The sequence below is a fragment of the Rhynchophorus ferrugineus genome, unplaced genomic scaffold (assembly GCF_030347505.1).
Source record: "Rhynchophorus ferrugineus isolate W39M unplaced genomic scaffold, kcgeb_rfMv2 rfM3, whole genome shotgun sequence".
In the NCBI taxonomy this organism is placed as follows: domain Eukaryota; kingdom Metazoa; phylum Arthropoda; class Insecta; order Coleoptera; family Curculionidae; genus Rhynchophorus; species Rhynchophorus ferrugineus.
In genome coordinates this window covers 26940931-26967741 of record NW_027472582.1, presented here as the reverse complement: position 1 = coordinate 26967741, position 26811 = coordinate 26940931, and the positions used below count along the sequence as shown (strand labels likewise).

The 26811-nt window shown below is 33.2% G+C and overlaps 2 protein-coding genes across 3 annotated transcripts in view; one reads left to right on the top strand and one right to left on the bottom strand.

The window, feature by feature from the left end:
* LOC143192947 (neuroligin-4, Y-linked) overlaps nt 1–26811 on the top strand; it is an 808161-nt gene that overhangs the window by 761245 nt on the left and 20105 nt on the right. The window lies entirely within an intron of this gene.
* Nucleotides 5761–9880, bottom strand: LOC143192948 (uncharacterized). 2 transcript variants are annotated; one of them, XM_076398804.1, is made up of 4 exons: nt 9813–9880; nt 9634–9752; nt 8855–9349; nt 5761–8752 (listed from the first exon to the last, which is right to left on the bottom strand). In XM_076398804.1, exons 3-4 carry the CDS (start codon nt 8871–8873, stop codon nt 6810–6812), a joined length of 1962 nt encoding a protein of 653 aa, XP_076254919.1. In that variant the 5' UTR covers nt 8874–9349; nt 9634–9752; nt 9813–9880; the 3' UTR covers nt 5761–6809. The 2 variants fall into 2 exon arrangements, with proteins under 2 accessions (XP_076254919.1, XP_076254920.1); XM_076398805.1 differs by lacking the exon at nt 9813–9880 and having other exon boundaries at nt 9634–9764.

The window sequence follows — 26811 nt, the reverse complement described above, 5'->3', positions numbered from 1 at the left end:
ATCCAGTGCGGTGTACATATGGATTGTCTTTTTGGACTAACCTATGCCTTTTTGCAATTGGTACTGTCGTAGTTGATCCACTATCCATTGCCGGTCACAATAAGCTACCAAAATGTTGAAAGGATACTAACTTGTTTTTTCAGTCAATTAGGTGATAGCTATTTTAACATCTTTTGGATCTTCCCCATTGAATATAAACAGATTATTCAACAACTGTTAAGCTGTCTGAAAGTTATTTTGGAGTTTGAGCAGGATTTTTGTTCAAATAGTTATCGTATTGGAACCCTTTTTATCCTCCAGATCGTTCTTCGTTATTCAAATTTCCAAATTGCAATCCAAAGTCAATATCTAAATTTCCAATTCTAACTGCTAAAATCAAAAGTATCTGAAGCCAACTAATGGATTATAAGGATTACTATCGCCATAAGTTTCTAAAACTGTTTTACAGGCTTCGGCAACAGATTTCTTAAAAACAAACAACACATATTATGAACAAGGAACATCAGACATAGAATGTCATCAGTTTAATATACAGAGTTCTAGGAATCAAGCTAGTTCTGTGTAATAAGTAGAATCAGAAAGATACGATCTGCTCTCTAGCTGATTATTTGCTTTCAAAAACAGTCTGAATATCTCTGAAATATTCCACAAAATAATTTTCGATTGAGTTATTCAAATCTTCAAAAACATTGTTTCATTGCAATGCTTTTGGATAATATATATTGTTAGTTTTATTTTCTGGCGCGGATACAAATTATATTCCCACGATACACTTATGAAGGTACTATGGTTCTGGCGGATTTTTTCTGAAATGCTCCTAGTGTGATTAGAAAAACGTTTCTAATATAATTGAGTTTGTGTTACACCAAAACAAATTAATCGCAAATCCATGAATGCACGATGGTAAACAAAAATATAAATAGAATTAAAGGCTTAAAAAACATGTGATTAGAAGTTTTAATATTATAACTCTTGTAATAATAGGTGTTTAGAATAAATTAACGGTTGTGCTAGGAAACTTGTTTTAACATTCCAACGTGAACTAAGATAATTAGTAAATTTTTTATCCACATATGACGATCAATATAGTTGTTGCACAGTGCGCAAAGTTTAAATAGTCGTTAAATTTTATTAAATTTTCCAATTCTTTGTGCAATTTTCTTATTTCTTCTTTCTGTAAGAACCTTCTATAAGGCATTAGAAAAATTTTTAAAAATGAATGAAACAAACCCGTTCTCAAGTTGACGTGACCAAGGGAAATAGGGATTCAATTTTACACATACATCTCCCAATAAAACAGCCAATGCATGTTATCAAAAGTTATAATGCAACGCTGCCGCATCAAATTTGAGTTTTGGTTTATTCTGACTATGAAATAACAATATACTAATGTGAGTAAAACAATGAACCAAAAATAACGTTATCAAATTTGTTGCCTTATGAGAGAGTGGTTCTATTATATTCCATTGGATGGTTTTTCCACACCACCTACGCGAGTTACACTCTGACACTGGAATCTGCTGGAGGCCTATGTTATCAAATTCTATCAAACAATTATATATTCAAGTAATGTATTTTACTTTATTTAGAGGGCATACCTTTTCATGTTTAGTTCCTGTTTCTTTTTTCCTGTGTTCATCATTTTGATATCTCTGAATTTCTTCTGAGTTTTTTCATTTACTGCCTGCGAAGATTATCTTTTATAAAATTAGATTTAATCACTACACTATATCTATTGCATTTACCATATCTGCAACATAGTTATTATTAATTCTGTCCTCATAAATGTTAATCTAATGCTCATGCATATTCTAAGCAAATACACATATTTCTAGGTTCATCAATATTTTATACTCTAGAATATAATTTTCTACTATTACGATATTATTAATTATAGGCTCATCTTTAGTTGTTTCTTCTCTTTATCACTCGTCTTGTTAATTATCAGCATTCGGTCATAAGTCCACAACAAAAATGTTTCATTCAGTCTTTTTCACTATAAGAATCACTGTTTCAATGGCCAAATTGTTAATTTCTAATCTATCGAACATTTGATAACCATCCATCTTTTTCTGTCTCTTTGATGGAGTTTATCCAAAGTGCAGGTGTTATTTTAGACAATGTCTCTTTCTACAGTGCATCTTTTTTCAGACTTCTCTCTAAAAAAAAAATAATTACGTAAAACATAAATACTTAATTCATATTTAACGAGTGACGAAATACTAAATGAGCTTCAGAAATAAGCCATGCCTGTTTCTACAAAAACAATAATATATGCTGCAATGAAGTACGACGTTACATTATGAGTAACAAAACCAATGTTATTATAACTTTTACCTTTTTCCATAGCCTTTTGTTTACACTTTTTATTAGTTTGAAATAATAAATCCTTCATTTTATTTTAAGCTTTTAAAATTGGCATAGACTTTAAAAATAAGGTCTTAAAATTCTATTAGACCTTTTCGTTAGTTAAATTTTTAAACCACTAAAATCCTATGTTTTCTAATGGTGTATGAAGGGACATCTTACATGCCTCAAAGAGCTGCATATCACTTAGTTTTATATAGATACTTCCCTGACAAACAGTTTTCTCTACAGTAATTGCGTTAAATAATATCTGTAAGGAAGAAACTACTCACTGTTTTTATAGATTACATTCATTCATTCTCGAATAGCGGCTAACATTAAGGTGATCTTATAAGAGGCTGAAAAATATTTCCTATAAAACTCCATCGATTTAATATTTAATAGTATAAATATGTGACTCTCTAATGCATTTTAGCAAAAATTGGGAGGCCCAATATCTCGTTGCTGTTCGAAGTAACTGATTAGAGACGCAATAATTTCCTGACTCAGGCTATTTAATGGCTTTGCCATTTTTAATCAGAATTTTCACTTTGGGGATTTACGGCTCGGTAAATGGGGGTAAGACAAAATAAAACAGTCGTGATTACATTATGTGATCGTTATTTATTAATGTTATACAAATATAGAAAATAAAATGGAGGAAAAGGGGGCTGCGCTAAGTTATCTGAAGTGACGCGATGGCGACACGTTTGAACGGAATGGTGGCTAGTGTCTGAATGTTACAAAGTACCTTTCAATTATATCCGAGATCAACGCCTCAGGGTTGCCAGGTCTTCGTAATCGTATATGTCTTGTATATGGAATAATATTTGCTAGGTTTTTTCTAAGCCGCCATTCTAAGATGTAAAATTCGACATGCCTCAAAGTCGCTAAAATAATCCTCTATATGGATTTTATATAGAATTATTAACAACAAAGAAAACCAGACACAAAAAGATTATATAATAATACTAGTACAAAATATTCAAAATAATAAAATGAGATGTCAAAATAATTACATATACCTAGTACAAAGAGCTTTAAGAGAGTGTTATGAGAGAAAAAGTGATGTAAATAAGGTAATGTAAATGCAAAATAGCAATGAATCGGAATATATTAACCTGTGCGAAAATTTTCGGATGCTGATACGGGTATCGATATCTTTCTTTCCTACATACTGGTGCTTCATCGTTGTTCTGGTAATTGAATGTAATCTATGGACGACGTTGAAAATAAAGTACTTGTCGAACAGCACTCTGTAACTACGCTATGATGTTCGATGTTTCGATGACGCAGTACCTCATTACCTTCGATGGCGAGACGTTGGCAATTCTAGTACCTCGGCGAAGACATGACGAGTCAATGGTGACTGCAATCCGTACCTAGTTTCTGAGGTTGTTTTCGAACTAATCCATAGCCACATATGTTACGGTATTCGAGGAAAATAATTAACGACGGTATTTCACGAAATCCTTTCGAATAAAAATATTTGCCGATAAGAGTGAGACTGCGAGTAAAGGAAGACAGTCTGTTTTAAACATAGCACTGAGAGAAGCGTTTAGTCGAAGTTTTCAAAATCAGAAGGAAGAAGGTGAGGAAGGTTAAAAGTATGTGAAAATTAGATACTATAACCTCTAGTATTTCAGAAGATTGGCGAAAAAAATCTGATTTAAAAATGAAGTGGAAAAATGAAATTAATTTTATGAATTTTTTTTCCAGTACCCAAAACTGAATTTAATTAGGAACATAATATTATAAGAATATAACTGTTCAAGGAAAAAAAATATCACGGTCGCTTGGAATGAGCCATGTTGCACGAAACCTCCATTCGCGAGACCAACTCCCATTTTGCTAAAGATCACTTCGGGGTTACAACTGTAGGCATAATTTGGATCGGTGAATAGAGCTAAGATGAAATAACACTGTGATGGTTACATGATATGATCATTATTTGTTGAAGTTATAAAAATATAGAAAATACAAAGTGATAAAGAGTGCAGCGGGGCAGTAATACCTGATGTGACGCTTGGGCAACCGATGGTGGCCGGTTTGAACGGTGACCAGTGCTTGGATAATACAAAGTGCCCGGTTTTGTTCAACATCTGGGATAATTTTTTTTGAGTTTTTTGTAGGCCACTATTTTAAATAAAAAATTCGACATGGCTGAAGGTCGCTGCATTACAAATTTTAAACAATATTTAGAAGTTTATCAAAACAATCGCCAAATGAACGTTTTCCTGTTTATAACCTCTGATTGTTATCATTAATGTTTTGAATAATTTTGCAGACATGTGACAACGCTTTCGACCACTACGAAAATGAGAAGGAAAAAGCGGCTCCGGGTTTAAAACTAATTTTACGTTTTTACAAACTCAATTTGACAATACATTCAACGGCCTTCGTAACGTACATTGGCTATGTTACTGGACGGACTATATACGGATTAAATAGAGTTACTTTAATTTTATTAAAAAAATTGGTATTTCTTTTATTTCGGTATCACATTTAAACAAATATTTCGACAAAAACGTACGAAAAAAATGATCTAGGATGTAACGATATATTAAAGACGGCCGCCGTACGGTTTCAAACAAAGGCAATCAAATTAAGTAAAACCGAAACACTGGGACGAGAAGAGTCAAGGCAAGGAATAGCGCGATTTTGCGGTTGATTTGTTGGGCCGTTAGGCTTTCCGTGAAACCCTTGATCCGCTTTTGCAGACCGTTATCAACCAATTCGTCTTTGACGTTATCTGTCTGCAAATCGCGACGAACGGTCTGGCTCTTAGCCAAAACAAATAAACAAAAGATACGGGGAGAAGTTTGAAATCGGCAGAGTTTTGAAGGGGGCGGCTCTTATTGTACAAGACGGGAGCCAGTTTTAATTCTACAAAGACTGTTTTGCGGAAGTTCCAAGGTTGTGTCAACATTTTTGGGGATTTATCGGGAACTTTGTGTATGTTTCCGATTAATTTGAAGTAAATCTCCCGCATTCAATGTAATAGTATTACTGATGACGCATTTATTGCTTGTTTAACTTTATTTTGAATTCCATTTTTTAACAACTATTGTTTAGTGGAACTGGATCGGCTATATACCATCGGATGGAATGTCGCCTTAGCCACTGCCCCAACTAAGCAGGGCAAATTATAAGTTATTGTTATATTCAGTAATACCATCATTTTATTAATATACAATTTAGTTAGATTCTAGTTATGTTATATCACGCATTTATTATGCATGTATAAATAACATTTTTCGTTTATATTTATCAACTAATTTACAGTTTTTTCTCTAATTTAACTATAATATACTATGTTAATAAATAACCAAGCTGCCCAGGAATCATAAAGTAATATATTTTGCAATTAATTTATTTTTAACTAGCTGACCCGACAGACTTCGTCCTGTCAAAAAGATTTGTAATGTGGCAGTTTTTGTGCCTACGTATTTTAAAAAATTCTCCTGAACAGAACCATCACCCTGGTGATAGGGCGTTGTGAATAAAAAATAATTAAATAAAACATATATAAGGATTGAAAAGTAAGTAATCGCTTTATTGTTAATCATGTGAATCATAATTATTATTATTATTATCATTATATTGCTTTGTGGTATACGATGTTTTTTGTTTGATTACCTGGCGCATAGATAAACAAATCTGATGGTTTTCCAACACGGGAACAGGCAACATACAATTGACCATGTGAGAAACATGGGTTTTCTAGATTAATACCACAAACACTTAATGATTGCCCCTGGGACTTGTTTATAGTCATAGCAAAAGCAAGCCGTCAACATGTCTATAGGAAATTTGCCATTACCAATGTCAATGAGTTGTTTAGAGAATATGTTTCCAGATTGGTCATTTTGCAACTCGACACGCATATTCTTGCTTAAATGAAGTACTTTAACATGTTTCCACAAATTGGAGGACTTTAGACATGCATTGAGTTCATCAGCTGGCGTTGATCGTGGAATCACTGGCAATGTTTGACGAAAATCTCCTGCTAATAAAATCATTGCACCACCAAATCGGTTATTATTGCTACGTAGATCTTTTAAGGTTCTGTCTAAAGCCTCCAAAGATTTTTTATGTGCCATCGTGCATTCATCCCAAACAATCAATTTACATTGCTGCAAAACCTTTGCCATTGCAGAGTTCTTCGAAACGTTGCAGGTTGGAGTTTCATTGCTTTGCATATTTAATGGCAATTTTAGTGCTGAATGGGCTGTTCGACCACCTTCAAGCAAAGTTGCTGCGATTCCCGACGAAGCGAGTGCAAGTGCAATTTTATTTTGTGAGCGAATTGTTGCTAATATTAATGAAATAAAAAAAGTTTTTCCTGTACCACCAGGTGCATCTAAGAAATAAATCCCTCCAGTTTCATCATTTGTTACTTTCATAAGAGTTTCAAATACATACTTCTGTTGTTCATTTAACAGTGGAAGATTTGTTTGAATTTATTCTTTCAAAGCGTTGAGATCATACAGTCTTTCTCGATGCAACTCTTGGTTAAAAGCGTCATGCATTGGACGATTGGGCGCGGTCAGGCCTAATTGAATTAATAGTTTGTTTGACATTATCAAGCACATGTCCTCAATTGAAATCAATGCTTCATTGTAAATTTCTTCACTGATTTGTATATTTGGATTTCCCATTCTATTCCGTATTTGATACAAAATATCATCACACATATAATCTTTGTACTTCATCCACAAATCAATTGGGTTTGATGGGAAGCATGTAGATATGATTATAGAAAACAATGTTCGTATTTGATGAGTGTGTGATGATATTACAGCATCATTGAGAGTTTGATCCCAATGAGCGTCATTTTCAAGCAATTGCAAACGTTGACAGGCTTCTCTGTAGGATCCACACAATTCACCATCAACAGTTCGTAACTGTTGGAATGATGTTGGGCCACGTACATTGACTAATAGCAGTCGTAAATAAAAACATTCATCATTGCTTGGATGTACTGAATAAATCCGGCCAATCGCATCGGTGGAATATACATCTGTATATCCTGGAACTGGTTTTCCTTGTTTCCGTCGTATAAATCTCCTTGAGGATTGATTCCAGGTATAATATTTTGGCATTTCAGAATATAGCAATGTTTGTGCGAAATCATCGTTTTGGCATGTCTCAAAAAAACTGGTTAATGTAGTAGATGGTGGCTGAGCAGCTCTTTGTACTGCGTTCTGTGCTGTAAAATACACTCTTTGTCCATTTTCTAAATGCACAGCTAAGTGAACAACAGAAGGGTGTCTCTCATGAATAGGAAAAGAAAATATTCGCCAAACTGCTTCATTACTACTGACATAGCGGCCCATTTGGTATTGGGTAACTTCATCATTAGAATTCTCTGCACCAATTCCAATCACAGCCATATCACTCCCTTTGGTTACATATTTGCAAATGTATTTAATCGATTTCACTGAATGGCAAGATTCAACGTTGATGTGTGCTTTGAATGTCTTTGATAAAATGGGTGAATATGGAACAATCCAACGATTATCTATTTCAATATCTTGTTGATTTAATTTGACAATTGTTGATTTTCCATTGTCTGCTGTCGATCTGCGACGATACAATGGATAACCGTCATTACCAGTAATTGTTTCCGATATTAATGTCCGTGGATATCGTTTTGAACATTTACCATCCATCATACACGGTGAATTTTGATTAAGAGTTCCACAGGGACCATGTATCATGTTTTTGATAACTACCTCATGCAATCCAGGATCTACTTGTACATTAGGGATTTCAGCTGATATCACTGCATCAACTTCATTTGGCCTTATCTTTTCAACCAACCAAACCAAAATGTGTGCATGTGGCAATCCTCGTTTCTGCCACTCCACAGAATACATCCAGCAGCGTGTCTCACCAAACACATTATGTTTTACGATGAAATTCATTAAAGATTTCAACTTTTGTCTAAAGACTCTGGCTGTAATATCATGACGATCAATGGATGATTTCCCAGGTAATAACTCCTGCTTAATTTGTATCCATTGCGGATTGCATGTAAATGTGATGAACAAATCTGCTGTACCATAATGACGAACATATGACATGGCATCTTGAGCATATTCGTGCATATGCCGAGGGCTTCCGATGTATGTTGCTGGAAGAATAGTCATCCAACCGACATTCTGTGCATTTCCATCAGTATTAATCGCATCTCGAAGGTGAATATACTCTTCAGATCGGAGTTTGGTTTGATTCAACCTGATGAATGTTAATCTCTCCGTTTCAATTTTAACATACATGTCATCAACATATTTGTGATATAATCGCCGACATTTCAATATGTGATTATCTGCATTTTCCCGAATCATTAGGCGGTATGAATAATAGTTCATTGAACTGACTTTTTTGTTGGTTTCAGAACCTGTAAACAGATTTTGTTTTAATAACATTCAAATATAAAATTAAAATACATAATATAGTGACTGAGATATTATCGCCATAGCTAAACTAATATTTTAGTTACCTGTAATGGGATTTATCATTTTTATTGATAAATCGTAGCCATCTTCACCTTGCCAAAATATAATGGGATATTGCAGTGCATCATATGAGCGGTGTGTTTCCTTTATAGGTTGTAATTGAAAATTCCGACGATGTAAAAAATATCACGGGATTCCAAGTTTTCTCCAACTACAACGATAGCAACTTCATCAATAGTTGGTGCATTAAAACGTCTTGTATGTTGACCTGCAGGTGTTTTATCAGCTCTGATTACAATTTTGTGATTATCGGATGGCATCAGATCCAGGGCAGTTTTAAACAATATAATCAATTGATTGTGTTGATGAAATAAAGTTTGTAATTGTTCTACAATAGACCTTTTTACTAAATTGTTATGTGCACAACGCAGATCAATTTCTTGTGGTGAATTGCCCATAAAATAAATTTGCAGGAATTTGTTGTCGCTATCTGACACTGGTAACAGTGAACCTGCTCTGTGATATATTTGCCCTTGTATCTGTAAATAAAAAAAATATTATGGTGTGGTATAAATTAATGGATTGTCAATGATCAAACTTAAATAATATTTGATCTTAAAAAGTATATATTTAGTTTTAACTAATATCTATCAAATATAAAATATAATAAAAGTGTCACTGAAACTGAATCACCATATAATATGATGACTAAGTGATATATTTCGTAATGATTAAGAAATTGAAGATTAGTAACACATCTTAACTTTGGTGACAGAAAATTTTGTTCGCTAAAATAATTATGAGTAACTGCTATAATACATACCTTGAAAGTTGGCATAAAATTTTCCCGAACTGCATTTGTTGCCCCAAATGAAGTCATTTGAAAGCAATTGTTATATTGTTGAATATGTGTCAAAAAGTGTATAGAATCTGTTCCTATTCCTGAAACCAATGAGTACAATGGTTCTGGTGGTGGATCCAATGGTATCAATTTCACTTTACCATTTGCGCAACACAATCCATTGGCTTCGTTTTTGTATTTTAATGCCTTACAGTGTGAGCAAACCAAGTTCATAGAACCAATAACAACACATTGGTAGTTACTGTAGTCAATTGACACATCGTAACTGAAAGCAGCTGGATTCAAACTTGCGCGATTATTAGTTGAATGTCGCGCTCGCGCTTCACGCGTTTGTGATATCCGAATTCTTTCACGTTCATTTCCGTCGTCACGTTCTTGTGCAGTACGATTAGATCGGTAATTAGCTTGGTTTATAGCATTTCTGGTTCTTCTACCTAAATTGCTTCGTCTTATAGGAGGCATATCAAATATAAATTATTTTTTCACTAATCACGAACTAAACAAACACTAACTAACTAAACACTCTGCACAAAACACGATATACGAATTTGCTTCGTGTATCACTTGACAATTCATCTGTCATCTGTCAAAAGTCATCTGTAACAGACAACTTTTTTTTTTAAATTTGATATGACTTGAACTCAAATCCTTTTAAGCCGTACGAATTGTTTTATTTATTTAAAATTTGAATTAAATTTTAAACAAATAAAAAATTTTAAATAAATAAAACAATTCGTACGGATTAAAAGGATTTGAATTCAAGTCATATCAAATTTAAAAAAAAAAAGTTGTCTGTTACAGATGACTTTTGACAGATGACAGATGAATTGTCAACTGATACACGAAACAAATTCAAACAAAAAGGGCTATTTTTAGGGTTTTTCCAGCAATAATTCTAATTTTTCTCGCCGTAAAAACCATCCCTGAACTTCAACGAACATTTTAAAAAAAGATTTGGCCAAATTGGTCCAGGCGTTGTTGAGTTATGCGCTTAGGAACATATTTTGCGATTCATTTTTATATATAAGATTTGGAAACCAAAATATATTAACCCTACAATTATAAAGAATACGGAGTTATAACAAGCATTAACTTTTGCTGTAAGCAGTATCATTACTTAATAAGCAATATTATTACTTCTTACTAATCTTTTCTAATCAGTTAATTTTATATATAAAATGAATAGTAGAAATTTCCGAATTTTCCATTGTTTTGTACTTTTTAAAAAATAATAATTATAATTTTTAAACTATTGGCTTCCAGATTAAAATCACATATAGTAACCAAGGAATTGAATAACCACATTATCAGATTAAAAGGAATACAGAATACGATAAGACTAAAAAAAAATTTAGTTTTCCAAGAAGTTTCCTATTAATCATCTCGTTGATTCAAGGAAGAATAGGCTTTATTAGCAAGGAAATTCAACATCAAGATCTTCATAAAACATCACAGGATAAAACATCACAGGAAGGTAAAAGTGTGTATAGCAAAAGTGTACCCTGTAAATGTGGGAAGGGCTACATGGAAGAAACTGGAAGAATATAAGTAAATGGACAAAAGAACATTAACGATGTATAATATATGGACATACGGCCCAGTTAGTCTAAATTGAATCGATATTGGTCACAGTATAAATTTCGAAGACATTGATGATCTACAAAATCAAACACATGATGAACATAGTTGATCGTCATATATCATTAATAATGATATTCCACTCCAGAATAATTCGAGGAAGCCGTACTCAAGCTAACTCGTGATATTCAGTCTGCTCACAAATCGGCCATAGTCCAAATTTCATCACAACCCCAACCGTGGATGAACAACTTTCCTGCTTCTCTTAAACGTGAAATTCGCATCAATAATGGTCGATGCAGATTAGTTAGATTAACCCTTGATGCTGCAGACAAAAGAGAGGATAACAGAGCATGCAAGGAGGTAAGGGAGGCCGTCTCGAATTGACGAGCGATGAAATTGAACTCATTTCTCGTGGACCAAAGACTGGACCCTTCTTTTTGGCGTGTCTCCAAATGCCTTGTGGGGAAGACGCACAATGTCATGCCCTCTTCCCTAAGTTAGCGGTTATAGGAACTTTCGCAGTCACTGACCAAGAAAATATTGAGCTTCTCGCACAGACCTAAGAGGCCCAGATGAAATTCCTCTCTCCCGCAAAAGACACCAAACCTAAAGATAACGACACTGTCATCAACGAATCCAACTGCATTAAAGGAGTCGTCATCCCAGCCTTTCTTCTCAACCATTTCATGTCTTCAAAGTCTCAACGGCCTATGATCGGCAAACTTCAAACCAACAAATCTGCAGGTTTCGACGGACTATCGATTACCCTATTGAAAAAGCTTCCGCATAAGCCGCTCGCGGAACTGCCAACCATCATTAATTCCATCATGAGGCTGCAACCCGGCGTCTTGAAGACACGCATTTATAGCGGTTATTCCCAAGAAAGGAGCAAAATCATCTCCATCTGACTACAGGCCCATCAGCCTTCTCATTGCCATTTCGAAGCTTGCCGAGGGGGCAAACTCTACGCTCTCAACTCATTCACAAAGGAAAACATCATTCCTTACCGTACATCAAGACCTAACAGTTCTCATCAAGTCCTACCTATCGGACAGATCTTTCTAGGTCAAGATCAGGAAAACAATATCCAGTCGAAAGAAAATCGACGCTGGTTCACATTCTGAAGGTTGCAAATCAACCCCCTGAAAACCCAGGCCATCATTTTCCGTAAGAAGCATTACACACTGCGCGTCTGGCAACTTAAGATCGACATCGCAATAATTCCATGGCTGGATAAAGTCACGTACCTAGGTCTCTAGTTCGACCGACGGTTCGGTTGGCATTCCCAAATCCAGAAAGCAATCCAGAAAGTTTCGGGGATAGCAGACCTGCCATATTCTCTGATCTGCCCTTCTAACATGCTTCCCATCTCCATCAAGTGCTTATTTTATAAGATGTTAATTCGATCCGTACTCCTCTACGGCTCTACTGTCTACTTCAAGTTTGTTACACCCAACCAGGTGAAACGGCTTCAAGTTTTCCAAAATAAGCTCCTCAGGAGAATCTTAAACGTTCCGTGGTTTGTCAGAAATAATAAACTTCATTAGGAAAGTGACACTCCTGGGATCAAGCACTTCATATATCAATTATTCCACAAATAACAACTCAGCTCAAATTTTTCTGAAAAGGCGCTTGTTCGCGAGCTGGTCGACATGCTGGAAGCTTAGCACCGTGTCACCGCTAACTTCCCCCTTTTCCTGGCTAAACCGACCTCATCTGTCGCTGCAGTCATGAATTTGGTCGAATCAGTAGAGTCGCCGGATACTCGTACCCAATAACGGCTGCCCGATTAGCAGATGCCATATCCCCAAATTTAATGCAGTAGCAGTAGCGATCCGCAAGGGTAAACTGTTCGTCGGTTTCGATTTAATGTGTTGGCAAGGCCAGAGGCAGTCCCACATAATTCGGTCCAACTTGTCACATCAGAGCAAATATCCGCGACCAGGTATGTGTCATGCATTCCACTGCCTGGTTATAGTCTAGAACAAAAAAAACAATAATCAGTTTTATTTAATTTAAACATTTGTAGCACTTAGGGAATCTTTGAACTTGTCTCATTTACTAATTATTCCTGAACTGTGTCGATCGAAATCAATATTTGGCCGGCTGGGTAGCCGCAGTATTTAATACGAAATTATGGTCCTACGGCTGCGACAATCTTGAATCCCGTTGGGGCATGATTTCAAATTTAAGTTTGCTATTGTTTCTCATTGCGACTCTCCTTTGGGTAAAAGAATAAAATCTATCAAATAAAATCAATCCAAGCCAGGCGGGTGAGTAAGACCGCATAAAGACCGGTAAAAGCAGTCACTTGACATTCGGTGGCCCAAATGCTGAAGACTGTGGTTCGGAAGCCACGTTAAGTCATAGGACCAGTTCAGATAATCCCTGAGGTTGTAAAAAGGGAAGATTAATTTGTTTCAATCAATATTTGATTGTCTTTATCATAAAGTGTTACAAATATAAAATCTAGAAGTTGTGTTTGTTTGCTTGATATTCGCCACAACAATCAGGATGAAGCATTATTAGATAAAAAGTAAAATGTAAAATTTTAAAGACTACTGACTAGTGTAGTTACAGGATTATCCTATACAATCAAGCCAATCAACACAAATATAACACATTAGAACTTAGAGCCCATTTTTTCTTGTGTAATTATTTGTTATTGTGAGTATCGTATTGATTACGATATTGTATTTTAATATTTTTTACTCTAGCTTAATTTATGAAGGTAAAAATATTAATAATCATTAGCATGTTTCTTGTCTGTACTATATTATTTCCATATTATATATTTATAATACTGTATTTCTGACTATTATTATTGCTCAATCCTATATCAGATCAAATAATTAAATTAATTAATTAAAATCTGAGGAACATTTGTTGGATTAAAACTTTACTCTTATTCAATCCGTCTACTGACTTAAAACGATATATTTAAAACAAATATTTTAATATCGGAAATTGTCTAATATGCGACAGAGCGAAATCAGACGAATAGAGGGGATATAGATTGATCGGATTATAATTATATTTTGAATATTGATTTCCATTATAAGTTTGGTGCGGAGCTGCACTAACATGATTAAAAAACAAAAACTATTAGCCAATAATTCTGGCATCTTGAGAGAAATAAATGGAGACAAACGACACACTCAATTAAAAAACACTCCCTACTAGCAGATTTTACTGGTGAAGGGAATTCATAATGGGTGTCTGAATTTTTTGATTACGGTATCAAATTTGTCATATTGAATTTGTCTAATCCAAGTTACTAAATAGAGTTAATGTATAGTTAATAATGTTAAGCATTTAAACAAGTAATTTTAAATGAATAGTAAATAATATAGATTATTGTTAAAATATTATTATAATATTTAGCATTAGCTAATAAAAAAAACATCAATTCTCATTATGTGCTTCATTTACGATACCAATAAAAGAGAGTTATTAAGCTAGATACGATCAAAAACAGAAGGTAGCTCTATGAAATTTTAATAAACTGTACATGTTCTAAGTAATACCCTTGCTGTAGTCGGGAATGAACATAAAATTTAGCCGAATGCGCCTAAAATTAGATTATGTGTTAATTGAATTTTATAGTTCTAGTCGTAAACCTGCTAATCGAAAGTAAATTGGAGAATTTCAATTCGCCTCTAACAAGTCAACAAGCTTATTAAAAGTGTGCATTATAAACCCATGTTATATAGGATGGTACTTTAAGTATAAATCATTTTGCTACGTATTCAGGTTTAATTAGTTCAATTCGGTACAAGAAAATGAAAAGCACAAACAAACAATAAGGAATATGTATGTATTACAAGATAGTCAACAAAATGATATACATGAAAAAGGAAAACAAAACGTTTCACATGAGTTTACGTATATTCACATTGCTGTTATTTATAATTATTTAGATACAGAAGTGCACATCACAATATGTTTTATATTTAATGATTTAAGACAATATAATTATTACATTTGTTGGCGTTTATCAGGCATTTCCATATATTTGTATCCGCGGTATTATTGAAAATGTAAATTATCAATATTTTTCTATATAAAATTTCAGTTTTCTATTTAGTATTATGATAACTGTTGAACACTCAAAATTATATATTCAAAATTCATTACTTCTCACCAACGATTTGAGGAAATCTGCTGCTTATCCAACACCTATTGAAACTAGCGATACTACCACGTCATATTCCAACTGTCGATTTTGGTTTTAGCGATTTAAAAATGATTAATTTGTTATCAATGTCAAAGACTTATGGGACATCTGAGATTAAATTCTTAAATTATTTACAGTTCACAAGAGATGGGTAAAATAAAAGGAAGGAAAATGACTATTACACGAATTTGTTGTAAATGTCATTTCGATTTGTTTCCACATTGCGGTTTTATTATTTGCCAGGAAAAAAGAAGAGTAGTACAACAAATTATGGGTTAGAGGTGAATGATCTCCAACATATTTACCCCCAAAAGGAATATTCATGGCTCATGGATGTCTGAAGAGCATTTTTACTATTGCGTATTGTTGGCATATTGCTGAAAACAAAATCATCAATGACGAGTAATAAAAGGCATCCTCTTTCATGACAGCGTGCTGCCCCAAGTATAAAGTGTTTGCACCTAATGACTAGTACTAAAACTAATGGGAGATATATTATAGCTTTTGAATTTGGTGAGTTTATAATTATATATTGTCAATGGTTTAATTGTTTGAATTGTTATTTAGTAATGTTTCAGAAAAGATGGGGCATATACTGCAACTTTATGTTATGTAGTACTTATCTTACAATTCCTATACTACTAAAAGAATAATAATTAATCACCCAGTTCTTAATTATAAATAGAAATGAATACTTTAGCGAAGCAAACGTATTATTTTCAATATAAGAATTATCAACAGACAATCACAAAAAATAACTAAAAATTATAGGCAAGTAAAGAAGTAAAAAATTGACTAATTAAAGCATTGTTCCAAAACGAAAGGTAATAAACTAAGTACTAAGACGAAAGAACTATGTAAATACTATTAAAAGTACGATCAAATTATTTTTCAACATGAAAATGACGTTCAGGTGTTTCAAAGCCGGTGAAAAACTATTTGAAAACACTCAAATATCATATCAAAAAAGTCCATATGTGTTACATTCGACCATCATTTATTTCGATCAAGTGCACATTACCTGTGGGTTGGATCTTAAACTAGGGTAAGAATGGATCTATTCATAGATTTTATTTTATCTTCGACTAACTTATCCACTTCCAGCTATAGCTAGCTTCACTAGCAAAGGTTTCATTTTTTTTTTCAATTTCAACCAAATACTTTTTTGCTACAATGTAACTCGTAAAATATACATTTTACAACATCTAATAATTTCATTACATTTTTGTAACATGTTGTTATGTTAATGGTGGTAATTTATGTTATATAATTCTCCGTGTCTCCTTAGTTTCTAGTTCTTGTTGTTGTTTTGCATTCGTAAAGACATTTTCATATATTTGATAAGACACATCAGAATTTCCTACTAGTTTGGAACTAGTTAAGAGTATTATAAATTATTTCGGCTTTGTCATACGAAGTTTAATCACGTTCTCAGACCTTCAAATGTCCGAAGATGTGACAATAATCTATTTTACCCATGAAAATTCGATTAACTGAACATGCCTTACAAGCCAAGACAGTTTACATTCCTGCGTTCGAATTCTACGTTTTAACAACTAATTTGATATAGCCAGTTTACAATATCAGTACAATGTAGCAATTTTCTGATAATTTTGATTAAACTTTTCGTGTTGGCTTATAGCTAGCACAGACTGATAATATTTAATTGAGAAACAACTTAAAATGTTATGGTGTCACATTTTTTTATTTAATTTATATTTTAGGCAATATTTTCTAGTATGCATCGTTTTTGTTTGTTTGTGATATTTTAGGCCCATTTTCTTACCAATTAAGGCCTATTTGTACCGGACCTAACGTCTAACATAGGCTCTGAATCGCGGTCATCTTAATTAAGCCTACCAACTTGAAAATGACTAAGAAACCATCCCCGAAAACATCCGATCTTACTCAGCCTGGTTAATGGTGTGACTGAGGTAATTTCTTTTGGTATTTCTCTTATATGGACCATTATATTTACCAACAATGGCATACGTATATTTAAAACCCGAACTTGGAACTTTTAAACTTGTAACACCTTTGGTATTTTTAAAAAATATTGGCTTTTTCATTCTTTAGGTTTTGAAACAGTTGGATTTGTTTTCAACTGAAAATATTCGGGACCTGGAACTTGTAAGATAAATCAAATTAAACTGTCATATGGATATTGATTGCTGATCGAACTTAATAAAATAAATGTGAGATTAAATTATTTTCTATATAGGCATAGAAACGCCTCTACAAAACTCTATATTATCACGATTACCTTCCCGATATTAATTCATGTGATTATCACTTATTCCTATTAGTACCATTATTTGATTTACTACCAATTTTTTATTGGTATGTTAACAAATTCGTACTGTTTCTTTTTGATAAAATGAGTTAAAATGAAATTGATAAAAAATTATATTATTGAAAATATTACCTATTGCTAGTTAATAGTTCCATTTTCCGAACAAGAAATAAATTTCACACCTTTCCCGACAGGCAGGCCATTGGTCGAAAGCAGGCAGTATGTTAGTTGAACGGCGCAACATCAGGAAAATACGAAAGATATGTTAAGGTCGGTTCCATTTGATTGTTTTCAAAAATTCTTTTCCGATTCTAAGATAAATGTTTAAATATTAGGATCATTTCTCCATCTTTGAATGCACAGTCACGCGCTTTAACTTTAATAGGCAACAATCAATAACAAGTTTTGGTGTTTTCTTTTAATTTGGTTTTAGAACGCCATGGTTAATGCTGATGGCTTTAGGCTATAACTTTCTGCGCTTAGGAATCTTATAATAAATTATAATAAATCCACTTTTCACCACTGGCTTTCCACACTTCATATTTTAGCCATTTTCCGATTTTCGATCTTTTTCTAGGCGTTCAATACTGAGTCCTGACGAAGATTGTGTCGTACCAGAAACCGAGGACGTGTGTAGTTCTGAATTAGAAGATGATACGTCCGATATTGTTTTCACTCAGCTGAATGTTTTACTAAAATACATGAATTTTCCTTTCCTCTTTTCTCTTGGCTTAAGGCTGAAAAGCCAAAATTTCCTTCTGGTAGCCCTTCCTCCTGGTTTAGGTATCTTGAGAAAGAGTTCACACACCTACTCTGCCGAAAAAGACAAATTTGTTTATTGCACCAATATTGAAGATTTGATCGATGATTTTAAGATCGAATTTTCTTAATTTGTGTGTCTATGGGATAAAAGAAATTTAATGGACCAAGAAGAGTTGACCGCCGAGGGAGCCTAAAGTTGATGAAAAGAACGTCATCAGGAAATATCACCACCACAATATCTTTTATCACCGCTGCTCATAAATTTGGGATTGAATTTAAAAAATCACTTCCCAAAGATTCATTGAGATTCATAACTTTAATGTTTCCAGACACCTCAGAAGCACAGCTGTTTTCCTCAGACCAGACATTCGAGTGCTTATGACTGCCTTATCTTTTAGCACCGCTGCCCATAATGTTTGGAGTGGTGAAGCATTTTAAAAAATCACTTCCCAAAGTTTGTTTCAAATACACAGTTTTAAGATCTCCAGACCTCTCAGAAGCAAATGTGAGGAAAGGTGTTTTCTTCAGACCAGACATTCGAGTATTTATGACTGAACCATAATTCATCAAGACCATGAGTTCATATGGATATTTTTAAGCAACCATAAAGACCCTAACTATAATCAGATCGTCAAAAGAATGCTGCCTTTAACATTCTTTTGGCATACTAGCATTAGGTTGTCTAACGAGCCTAAAAGGGGCTGAGAAAAAATACAAAGGAAAATGGAGTCTCAATAATACCAGACTATTGTTGGACACTTCACAGATGTATTCGAGAGTTATCTCAGAAGCGAAAATGTACAAGAAAATATTTTTCAAATTTATTCTCTTTAATTTTAATATAATAGCTCGTTTAACATGGTATGTCAAATTGTCGAGAAATGTGTCATCCTATGTCAAAACGGATTCAGTTATTTTCGGCTTCAGCATACCCAAAATCAATATTTTGTCACAGCATCTTGTTTTTTTATTAACATCTTAGAACTTCAACAATCTGCCCGTGGGCAATAAGCATTATTATATAATTTCCATTAAATAATATAACTCTACTGACTTATAGAAGATCGCTTCACTAAGTGATCCGTTGTACAAACTGACAATCTAAATCTTATTCTAGGTACTATTCTAACTTATTCTAAAGTATTATTCGTTTGGTAGTTTGCGTTTGAGCCTATGCACTTTACTATCATCGCGAACATTTAACTGTTTGGCGAGTGTATTGCGATCCACTAACAGTCTTTCAGAGTAGTTTGCACTAGTGCTTCAAATCATACTCGTTTTGGGTTCTAACATATCGCCCTGAGTTTGCGCCATTAGTTAGAGACGTAATATGGCGCATCGACGATGACTCGAAACACTTATTTGGAACATCTGAAGGATAGCTATGTTAGATTTGTTAGTAGTACCCCACAGTTCACTACCCTAGGTCCAAATGGGCCTTAGTATTGATTTATACAGCAAAACTTTGTTAACTAAACCAGCCAATACATTTGGTTTAGTTTAAGCCAAAGCTGATTTTCACTCATTTTACTGAGGGACAAGTTCTTCTACAAAGGGTGCATGTCACATGAGTAGATTTTGTGTTTTCTTGTGGCTGATATTGGATTCTCATGTTATGATAAAACCGCTGTAATTTCAGCATATGGTCACAAATATATATATATATATATATATATATATATATATATATATATATATATATATATATATATATATATATATATATCATCGAACATCGAACATGAGCTTAGATATATTTTTATTTCTCCGATGTGGAATTTGAAATAAAAAACTAGTTAGCCATAGAGAATATTTTTCTGAAAATCTATAAACCTCTTTACAATAAACCAAAATACAATTTTGCTTTGCTTTATTGTAGGCAACAATATATCTAGGTAACAGTATAACGGACAACAAGGAATAATAATCCATGTAAACAGGCAGATGATGATAACTGATGTTTGTAAAACTAGATGACTTCTGGAATGGATTCCAGTGGATCACTATTTAGTGTTTGCACATTATGGAGTAGATCTAATTTAGATAAATCGTAGTTGGTAAAAGTAGACTTGTTTAAAATAATAACAACATTGAAAACAATATTTGTGAAATACCTTTAAAATTAATTCACAGTTCTGATTGTTACAAATTTTATTACTGAAATAAATTCTCTAATTCCCTACTCGTGGATAACTTTTATTGGCACGTAATTATATTATGGGGTGTCTACTAATTCGAATGGCTTGTTAATTGCATCAGTATCTGAGTAGAACGGAGCGATTAAATAATAAATCTTCGAAAGCCGTTCTCATTTGATACGGGTATTATATGCTTAACTTGCACTCAAGGCTATTGTGGTAGTTCATCAGACAGACTATTAACCACGACCGAGACCTCACATCAAGTGAAATTAGGACTCCACCAGTCCAGACGGAGTTTCAAATATTTGCCTCGGTAAGTCGGTCAAAGTGATCGTAATCAGGTTACTAATTGGATGGTTGTCGGCTAATAGCTTATATTTTGCGGTTAACGTTTCTCTAGAACACGATGACGACGAGAAATCTTATCTCCAACGTCCAATTAAGTTTGGTCGAGCAAATAAAGCAGGATACATATCATCAAATTCGTACTTATCGTGTAGCGACAATATATTCTATGTTATTAAGGTAATCATGTAACAATATTATGTTACTATATTATTTTCTACCGAAATAAATACAAATTGTGCGTTATTTATTATCCAGTTTGGTAAACATGCTCAAGATGTAATTATATGGTATACATACCGAATATTTATTTCATATCTCTCCTCGAGATGACAAACAACAGGCAGCTCAAGGTTAATTTTATTCAATAATATTTGTTCTTCTTTTTTTCTGGAATAATACTGAAAATAGAAATATATTACCAAGACAAGTATGCCTTAGTTATATAAACTCTCAAAATAACACTTTCTAATGCCACTTGATAAATATCACACGGCACTGCATTTTGTATGGAATCTTCCTTAGGAGCCAAGGATCATTCATGTCTTCCATAGCATGTAGTGTATTTCTATCAACTCACGAAAGAATTACTATTTAGATTTCAGTTAGTATTTGCCTTTAGACTGAGTCTAGAGTCATCTAATCTGAAATGCTATGAACAAAGCTTTTTGTGCTCTCATAAGACCTTACAATAGATTCGCTTCAGTTTGTCATTACAACCTACTGCCTTCTATTGAAATCTTCAGGCACTGCAATGGGACATTTTTGTTTCCTTTCAACACTTAAAACTTTTTATATTTACCGGAACAATCTGCAGAAATTGCGGATCAAAATAAACTGTTACTTTCTAAAGAATATACTTCCTACTAAACATTTAGTCAGTATATTTTAATATAATAACTTTCTAACAAGCAAGCATTTCTTATTAAAATTTCAGACCAAAATATGGCAAAAAAGGTAAAGCTATCAATGTGTTATGGATACGAATTATAGTATTGATATGAATATATAATAATGACACTGATATCTGTGATCTGTGATAAATTTACCAGATGTCTAACAGTTACGTTTCGGAACAAATTTAAAATTCGATATTCGACAAACGCATAAACGAATCCTGACACGATACTGGAAACCCGCTGATTTATAACCATCTCGCGACCGTATCCTCAGACGTCTGTTGAAGTCACGTCAAGAGTCGGTAATTACTATCTGCAGGATGACGCCGATGGCATCTGTCGTCCTAGATCATGTTTCCGCAGGAGATGTTCCACCGTTTCGCCTAATCGCCTTTCTAGAGGTCTATAAATTATTTCTATTGCCCTAATGTGCAATTGAGAATGTCCGCCGAATAAATAAAAGTGTTGGAATAGAATAAACGAGCTTTCCAGATATATATAACGAATAAAATAGTTTTATGTATAGAAAAGTCATACCGGAATTGCCGAAAAAATTAAAAATTCTAATTGAATTGAATTTAAAATTTATAGCAGCAGCAGCAAAATTGTAGCAGACAAAGCAGACCTTTTCCTGATCAAACGTTATTTTTCATAGCGAGTAACATGTAGCCAAGTTTATGAAGGATTTAAATTTTTGTTTGAACAAATGTGCAGTGAAATAATGATGATGCATTAACGTTTAACCAGGTGACAATAAATTTTTATTTCATCACAGTTTCTATTGCATGTGAATGTGATGAACAGATCTGGTCGAGTGAGTACACGCACAAAGGTCATGGTTTTTTGATGATGGAAGTGTATATGCGGTCCAGTTGTTCCATCTACGTTACCGATGATAGCATCAGGCAAATTTATATAGTCTTCGGAAAGAAGCTTCACCTACTTAAACTTATATAGTATAGTTAAACTTAAAACTATATCATAATAGCTTACTTTACTAGAAAACGCGTTTTTTTTTGTTCAAAATTGGCTTTATTCATCAACGTAATATACATTAACAGAATCATTCCAGCGCCGCTCTAACTTTTCAATACCATTTTTATTAGATACTATCTTTTGCTTCAAAATAGGCCTCAGTTTCAGCGATAACCTCTACATTCGAGCGAAATTTCTTACCTGTGAGCATTTTTTGAGGTCGAACAGCCAGTAGCCACTGGGACCCAAATCTGGCAAATACAGCGGATGTGGGAGCAATTTGAAATTCAATTCAGTCATACGGAGCGTTGTCTTGGTGAAAATTTTTTTTCTTTGCCAAATGTGGCTGTTTATTTTCAATTTCGACCTTTAAACGCTGTAGTAACGCTATATAGAATTCACTGTCCATAGTATTTGCTTCTCAAGATAGTCTATGAATATTACACCACGCACATCCCAATATACCGAGGCCATAACCTATCTAGCCGATTGTTGTGCTTTAGGGCGCTTTGGACGAGATGCACCAGTAGCTGTCCACTCAGATGACGACCGTTTTGATTCCGGAGTCAAATGATGAATCCATTGCGGTTTGTTACGTTTAAACATTGCAAAACACTGCCCAAAATCATCAACACATTCTTGTTGTGAGTGCAATTCAATAGTGAGCAAAAGTGAGCCACTTTGAACAAAGTTTTCTGATGCTCAAATGCTCATGCAATATAAAACCAACACATTCGCTTGATATCTTTACGATGTTAGCTAACTCACGCAACTTCACTTTTCGATCATTCAAAACGATTTTGTCGATTGTGTGATTTGATTTTTGGACTAAAATATACATTTACAAGTATTTTAGATCAGCATCAGACAGGAAACAAAGAACCAATTTCATGGTACACTCGGTCCAGACTCTTTGTGTTGATTGAAAATTACAACCATCCTCATTATGAACCTTTTTTTTTTGCTTCAAGTATCATTTGGAAGAAAAAAAATTAGTTCAGGAATTTTAGGAAAAAAAAGTTTGGATTAAAATGTGGCTTCAACTAACAGTGATGTGATAAAAAAGAAAGTAAAATAGTAAACTTTTGGTTTAGAAAATAATTTATCACAATTGTACCGAGATTAATAATGTTCTCTCATGTTTTAATGCCAAATTTTTGATAATTTAGTAAATCCCTTTGATTTTGAGGTCATCTTGCAATCCTTCATTAGTTACGTAGCAATAACGATTTGTAATTAATCGAATAATTTTTTAATTTGAATATCCTGCATCACGAATTGATATTTTAAGGGTTAAAGTTACAGTTCGTCTATGGAACAGTCAACAGGCTAATTTAAACATTTCTTTCAATATAATAAGATATATTTCACTTACCATCATGCTTGAATATACAAATATAAAATTAGGTATAGCTGAAGAAGCACTTTACATATTTTAAAGTTTGTTAACGGATATACTATTAATACGACGACGAAAAGATGCAGCTGCTAACGGCTGCAGCTGTTTAAACATGAGTGTGTGATGTATATATAATATAAAATGAACGTAAAGCCAACTCTTATTGAGCGAATTGGAATATTCCCGAGAATATGCTATATATTTTGTCTGGATAAATGAGATAGATGATCGATGGGAGCATTTTAAATAGATGCACAATATTTGAAATTTAAATTTTTAAAAGGAATAAGTGTTTTCTTAAATATATCTAGAATTGCCCATATATTTTAAAGTTATTTTTCAAAGTAATTTAAGAAATTCTATTAAATATTCTACGTGCGATACTAAAGATAAAAATATTTATTCTAATGAAATAATGAATTAAGTACCTTCAAAATTGATACATTTACATAGTACATTAACAAACAAAACAAAAGGTTCTTTAAAGAAAAGCTAAGATATGTCAATCAAGTATGTTTAGACTCTTAAAGTCAACCAATGTAGCAGATGTGTTATATGCTATGAGGAAACATTATTCACTCACAAAGTTAGCGATCAGGGAAAGCTTAGTTAACATGAAGAAAACATGAAGAATTTTTCCAATTTTACTAAAAGGAAATAGGAATCTTCCATTGGCCCTTTGTTAGTGATAAAAGATTTGTTAAATTTATTAACAACTGAGGAAATGCCAGCTGTTATAAATCTCAAAGGCATTCAATTAGAGTAAGTTTTTTTTAATTAATTACATTTTGCATTAGATATGCTCAGTGCAATCTTAATTTACAAATTAACTTATTACTAATGTTCTGTTGTACTTGCATTAATACACAAGCAAGACGACTAGGGGGTTAATACATCGATATATATTTCCTAAATTGAAATAAACTTAACATAAATTACTAAAACTGAATTTAAAAATACACTTATACCTATATATATATATATATATATATATATATATATATATATATATATATATATATATATATATATATATATATATATATATACCTTATATATATAATTAAGAATTCACCTATACTCTACGCAAGTTCGTTTGGTTTGGTTCCCTTCAATCTTATGATTTCTTGCATATTGTCCAGTAGTTATATTACTTCCACGTTGCTATGATTTAGCAATCTTATTTCATGTTTTAAATCGAAATCTGGGATCATTTCGTGTATCCATTTGATTCCGAGGCCATCATGCTGCTCAGAGAATGCAGTGATTTTAATGTAGTTTTGCCAAGAAAGATGTATACAGGTAGTAACAGGCCAAACTAAGGAGAAATATAATAATATCATAATGATTTTACAAGGAAACATTGCATCGAAGGAAACAAGAACTAAGCGTAAAACTTAAATATGCTCTCTAATGAAAGTAAAATACATTACTCAGATATACAATGGTTAATTAGGTGGATTAGGCTTTCGGGGATACTACTACATAAAAAAGCGAGAACGCGACCTATACTAATGTGGAAAAAAGTTCAATATATATATATATATCGTTAAAACCGTTATAACATTGCGACGTTTTGACAGGTCATGTGTCTCACTACTGTTTTGAATAGACTATAGATACTCTTCCAAAACGTTGGCTATGGATTAATGTCAACGATTAATAAACTCAAAATAGTAATTATTGTAGTTATGATTTTATTGAGAACTAGATAGTTGAACTAGATAACAAGCGGTTTTACAGATATATACAACATGGAGTACTGAATTTTCTGTATAGATGTATCTGGTTTTATTTTAACTTAGAGTACAATGCCAGATTCGGTCAGAACACGAGATCGTAAAAAATATTTTGTGGATTTGTAAACATAAAACAGCATCGTAAATGTGCAATTCTCTTTTTATACCCCACCGTGAACATCAGTAAAATTTTCTGCTCAGATCTAAAAATATTAAAAATTTAAATTGACGGAAATCGTATAGGAAAACCCGAAAAATTTTATGTCGGAAAAGGTGCGTCATTTCGTAGAAAATTTTATATTGAAATAAATTCTGATATATAATATATGGCTACAAGGGGTTGAAAGGACAGTACATTTTAGAACGTAATATCTTCTCTATTACGTAAATTATTTAAATTTATACGCCATACATTTTTATTGAACTTATGTTGTTATTACATTTATATGTTATATTTTGAAAATGAAAACGAGTCTTAAATATACAGCAGTTGAAAGTGTTTTAGACAAAATAGATTTTCAATACTAGTACGTAAAATACTACTACAATAAAATCTAATTTGAAATAATATACATTATGTAGTACCGGTTAGGTAACCCTCAGTGCTAAAAGTAATGAAATCGTACTTCTCCTGCAACGAGAGTACCGGGTTCAATACCATTTATTTCCAATACCATTCATTTTATATTTATCCATTCCCATAGCGAAGAGAACACTAATAAGCTGGCTGAGTAAGATCGGAAATTTTCTGGGAGGACTCAAATCGACAGACTAAATGAAACTAACCCCACTGCAGATAAATCCTAGTTGACAGAAGGAATATTAAAA